Source organism: Hibiscus syriacus, unplaced genomic scaffold (genome assembly GCF_006381635.1).
Source record: "Hibiscus syriacus cultivar Baekdansim isolate YM2019G1 unplaced genomic scaffold, ASM638163v2 tig00018474_pilon, whole genome shotgun sequence".
Lineage (NCBI taxonomy): Eukaryota > Viridiplantae > Streptophyta > Magnoliopsida > Malvales > Malvaceae > Hibiscus > Hibiscus syriacus.
This window is the reverse complement of record NW_024062436.1, coordinates 266-6,149: the sequence shown is the minus strand read 5'-3', so window position 1 is coordinate 6,149 and position 5,884 is coordinate 266. Positions and strand designations below refer to the sequence as shown.

General features: G+C 36.5%; 1 protein-coding gene and 1 pseudogene across 1 annotated transcript; one reads left to right on the top strand and one right to left on the bottom strand.

The window, feature by feature from the left end:
* Positions 1–338: 338 nt before the first annotated feature.
* LOC120209229 (ethylene-responsive transcription factor LEP-like) lies at positions 339–1,199 on the top strand. The gene has a single exon (XM_039208289.1). It carries the CDS (start codon positions 342–344, stop codon positions 1,068–1,070), a length of 729 nt encoding a protein of 242 aa, XP_039064220.1. The 5' UTR covers positions 339–341; the 3' UTR covers positions 1,071–1,199.
* Positions 1,200–1,341: 142 nt separating this feature from the next.
* Positions 1,342–4,088, bottom strand: LOC120209220 (annotated as a pseudogene).
* Between the last annotated feature and the right edge of the window lie 1,796 nt (positions 4,089–5,884).

The window sequence follows — 5,884 nt, the reverse complement described above, 5'->3', positions numbered from 1 at the left end:
AAATTTAAACAGAAACTCAACTAACTTAAAATATTTCGACTTGACTCAATTTGATTGAATACTCACATTTAATCAACGCATTGGAAAGTGATTGTTTTGAGTGACTCGTAATGAAAAGCAACTCGATCATGCGAGTTTATGAGGGTTCTATCGGAACCAATGGCCCACACTAGGATCATTAGCAAGCATGCCAAACCTTTTTTGTTGTTGTTATGTAGATTTTATGATTTATGTTTCGAGTTTATGTCGTGCTGGATGTTTTTTGGATAGTATATAAGAGGTTAACTATCTGTGTCTGTCTAAAACGAGGAAAAATTTATAAAGACGAACACTTTATGTTGATGGATTCGAACAGCTTAAAGACCAATTCGCCTTCTTCTTCCAAAAGCAGAAAGAGGCAGCAGCAGCAGCAGGAGCAAGGAACGAGGTTCTTGGGAGTAAGGAGGCGGCCATGGGGTCGATACGCAGCCGAGATAAGAGATCCTTCCACTAAAGAAAGGCATTGGCTTGGCACATTCGACACGGCCGAGGAAGCTGCCTTGGCCTATGACCGTGCCGCTCGGTCCATGCGCGGCTCCAAGGCTCGAACCAACTTCGTTTATCCCGACATGCCCTTCGGTTCATCCGTCACCTCCATAGTCTCCCCCGATGAATCACACCACGACTTTTTCTCCATTGATATTCCACCTTTCCAAAACGATGGGAACCAGAAGCAGCTTTTCTTCTCTACTCAAGACCCTTTCACTGCGTGCCAGTTCTCTTCCGGGTGGATCCAAGAGACTAGCAATGGCACAGTCGATTCTTACAGGCCCATCACCGGCATCATGGATGTCGGAGACGGTGGTTCAAGGCAGTTCGGCCATGATTCCGAGCTTCCACCTTTGCCTCCGGATGTCTCATCCGGATTTGATATGAGCTGTGGAAGTTGGAATGAAACAGGGTTTTTCGGGTTCTCGGATCAAACTGCGTACGGATTTGACTCGGGGGCGAGTGGAACCTTTATAGGCTTGAACTCTGAGGCGGAAACCACCGCGTTTGATTTGAGTTCATCGTCAAGTTACTTTCTTTAAATAACCGCCAACAGAAATAATCAAGAGTACTGCAACTACTAGCGTCCTTGGGTTGTCAATGGATTTGGTTTTCATCATAATGATTAATTAAGACAATAGCATGTGATCAACTCTACACATAGATGGACCGGAGGGATTGACAAGATGGTTTCCCGAAAATTTTAAATTTTTATATATTTAAAAAAAAATTATTGTATTTTCTATTGATAAACATATTTTCGTCATCGTAACATAAAACGAAGGTATCAACATAATCGATGTAGGGATGTACTTAGGCTGCGGATTCCTTGGCAATCTTGTCTTGCCTTAGCAAGCACCTCCTCTATTCCTCCAACCATGTAGAATGATTGCTCTGGAAGATCATCATACTTTCCATCCAACACACCCTGTAACAATCATCATGATTATTCAGAATTAGTGCTATTAATACCACACAATATACAACTAAAATACCACCAATGCTGATGCGCACAATGCATATATCATCAACCACTAAATTATGCACATAGTGGCCGGTAGCATAATCAGATAGATTTTGTTGACCAAGATATGTTTTAACCAATTATTAGCATCCTTCTTGTCAATTGATTCTTATTAAAATGTTGGTCTGAATATCTATATAAAGAAAACAGACATCCAATTGTCCAGATTCACATTATCTGTCAACCCACCACAACCAAGTAATTACAAGGCCTTTATTTGCTCTATAACTTGAAAGCCAGTATTAGACGTGTGTCTCATAATTGGGCCACTTCATTATAGCATCTCCTTATGAGTTCAAAAGACTCTTAACTGCTAAACTTACATTAATCAAGGTGGATATAAAAAGTGGATCCACCCATTATAAGTAACTAATCACTTTGTGATGCATGCCATAACACACCATATGGTCCATAATAGAAGCCCAGCAGAAAAATAAAAACTGATACCTGGAAGCTGGTAATACTCTCTTTCAACTCCACGTACTTGCCAGGAGCACCAGTGAACATTTCTGCTACGTGGAATGGCTGGCTCAAGAACCTTTGGATCTTACGAGCACGAGAAATAGTTAATTTATCGACTTCACTGAGCTCATCCATTCCCAAAATGGAAATGATATCTTGCAAGTTTTTGTAGTTTTGGAGAACCTTCTGCACACCACGTGCAGTATTGTAGTGTTCCTCACCCAAAATATGAGACAGCATACGAGATGTAGAACCCAAAGGATCAACAGTTGGGTAAATACCAAGTTCAGAGATCTGATAAAATAAACAAAGTGTTATGAACAGAGAAGCACAGGTAATCATGAAGTAAAATCATATAGAGCACCTCCAAAAACACATGTATATATATGTACAATACCTGCCGGGAAAACACAGTTGTCGCATCCAAGTAAGCAAAGGTTGTTGCAGGAGCTGGATCAGTCAAGTTATCAGCAGGCACATAGATGGCCTGCACAGACGTGATAGAACCTTTCTTGGTGGTGGTGATACGTTCTTGAAGGCCTCCAAGATCAGTAGCCATGGTTGGTCCAGATGGAATTCAACCAAGCAAAGCAGACACTTCTGCGTTCGCCTTGCAAAATAAAAAGTACACACACAATTCAAGCCATCAGCAACATATAACATGTGTCATGAAGTGTTTCAAAAGCTTCCGCAATAAGCCAACTCACTTGAGTAAAACGGAAAATGTTGTCAATAAAGAGAAGAACATCCTGTCCTTCAGCATCTCGAAAGTGTTCAGCCACAGTCAAACCAGTAAGGCCAACACGAGCACGGGCACCAGGTGGCTCATTCATTTGACCATAGACAAGAGCGCACTTGCTTTCGGCCTGGAATAATACAAGAGCGAAAAACCACAAGGATAAGATACAACAAAATACAGAAATCTGGACAGGATTAACAAGACACCTTGTATTTACCTGCTTGTCAACATTGTTGATAAGTTCCATAATAAGCACTGCCTTTCCTACACCAGCACCACCAAAAAGCCCACTCTTTCCTCCTCTTTGATATGGGGCAAGAAGGTCAACAACCTGCAAAATAAAACAAGAAAAATGTTTTGACTGACATAATCTCATCCAGATTCAAACAGCACAACATTTTCCATTAGAAAGAGGAAAAAATAGAGAAAATAACAGGCGTCAAAGAGATACAAAATTCCAAGCGATAATTAGTACCTTAATGCCAGTGACAAGGATCTGTTGTTCAGTAGCTTGGTCGACAAAAGCTGGTGCCTCTCTGTGAATAGGCAAGTAGCGATGGGTTTCTATTAAAAAATAAACAGCCAATTAGACTTCTGCACCAGCATAGAAATATACAATACAATGTTCAAACTATTATAATGATGACAAATCTCTTACTGAGTTCGCCTTTCTCATCAATAGGCTCTCCGATAACATTTATGATTCGACCAAGAGTAGCTCTCCCAACAGGCACCTGAAGAGAGCAAGAAAAAATATTAAGAACTTAGAGCGAAATTCAAGCCCAAAAATATGATATGGTAGACAAGTGAAAATGGTAAAAAGCTTAGTAGCAAACTGAAGAATAAATTAATGGATTTCAAGTATAAGCCTAACAATTGTAGAAAATCACTGAAAAAGTCAATCTATAGCTTGTTTGACAAAAAAAATATCACTAATTCCACAACATAACTCATATCCAAAATCTAATCAGATACTCATATTAACTACACTGCATCTCCAAGTTCCAAGTTCCGACATTATCTTATTTCTAATAAAAATAGAACACAGAAAAGGGAAGAGGAAAGTTACAGTGATCGGAGATCCGGTATTGAGGACAGGCTGCCCTCTATTAAGTCCCTCCGTTCCATCCATAGCAATGGTCCTAACCATGTTTTCACCCAAATGCTGAGCTACTTCCAGCACAAGCCGGGTCGAGTGATCACCACCTCAAGCGCCGTCAAAATAGGTGGTAAACCTTCATCGAATCTGACATCAACGACGGAACCGATCACTTGACAAACCTGACCAATTGCTCCTGCTCCAGTAAACTCATCGGTTATCTTACCTTTTCCGAACAAAATAATTTGATCAATTTGATTTTGAATTTATATAAGTTGAAAGTCTTCGGTTAAAAACATACTAAGTCAATTGATTATCCATTTTATATCAATGGTCGGATTAATCAAATTTATGGATTTTATATAAATAATTTTTTTTACTAATAAAAACAGTTATTTATTGAAAATAAGAAATATTTGTAATTATAACGAAGGTTTATAATTATAATCGTGAACAAAATATATAATATGACATTTTTTCTATTATTACTAACGCAAGAAATTACCTACTTAAGATCATACAAGAACCATATAAAAAAAGTTTAAAAAATATAGTCAAATAAACTCGAACGAAAATTAGATACAAATAGATCTGATCGTATTGACAAACGAACCACAAAATCGGTCAAACTATTGAAAGACCACCCAAACCGCTAACCAGAGTCGAGCGACGTGAGAAAACTATCAATGAACTTAAATCGTATATCCAAATTCAATCAGATAGTCAAAAGCCGGAAATATCATAATGATAACAATGAAGCACCATATTAATCTGTCGTGACTATATCAAATCTAACCTTGATAAAAATGATAAAAAAATAGTCAAATGATCGAAAACGTGCCAAAAAATAAAGAAAAACATGTCATAAAGATAGATGAAAACATGTTAGACAAAGTTATCAAAAACTAAAAAGGCTAAAGAAAATTTAAAGATGTGATATGAAAATAAAGAGAAAATAGGAAAAAAATCTAGGGTTAAATTACGTGTTTAATATATAAATTATTAGTTTCGATCTGTTTTATTACCTAAATTTTCAATTTTTTTAAAACCAGTTTAGTTTTTATTTAATTTTAGTATCTCATTCAAAATTTAACGTTAAATTGGAAAAAATTGAAAGTTTAGGTACTAAAACGGATCAAAACTGATAGTTTAGATACTAAACGTGTTAAGTTTTTAACGGTGTGTACTAAAATAAAACAAAAACTAAACATTAGGCATGGTTTTGAAAAGAATTAAAAAGTTTAGGTATTAAAACAGATTAAAAATAATAATTAGGTACTAAATGTGTAGTTTACCCAAAAGTCTATTATATCTATTGGCCGTATAACTTTATCATTTAGTCTTATTCTAGGGGTATTTGCGATAGAAATCAAAGCCTAACATCACCTATTATTCTCCTGAGCTTTATTGGTGTATTTCCCTCTTCAAAACATCAAATCCTCTTTTGAACTCTTTGATTCTATCATTCTAATACAAGAAATTAGTTGTTAGATTCAATTGTTTTAGATTTTGTTCACACCCCCTTCTAGCAATAAATCCATCTCTTTTGACCCTCAGATAACAGATGAACGTCTCTTGATTTTATAATTCTATGTCATACATGTGTGAAAATATCATAATTTATGAAAGAATTTATAATTTTTTGTCGCACCAATTTTAATATTTGTTGTCAACCGTCGATATTCTTTATTGTCTTTCTCTTCTTTATATCATATCTTTATTTTCTTTTATTTTTTTATTTTCAATAAGTTTGCATGTATTGCATGTTTTCATCTGCCTTTATGACATATTTTCTTATGCTTTTTGACATGTTTTTTGGTTCCTTGGTTGTTTATTCATTTATCTTTTTTCTAAGGGTTAATTTGATATCGTAACGACTGATCAAGATGACGTTTGTCTGATATCTTGTTGATCATCCCTGCTTTAGACCCTCGGATTGGATTTGGATACTCCATTTGCGTTTGTGGATAGCTATTCACGTCGCTCGGGTCTGATTTACAGTTTGTCGGTGGTATTTCAATAGCTTGATCTC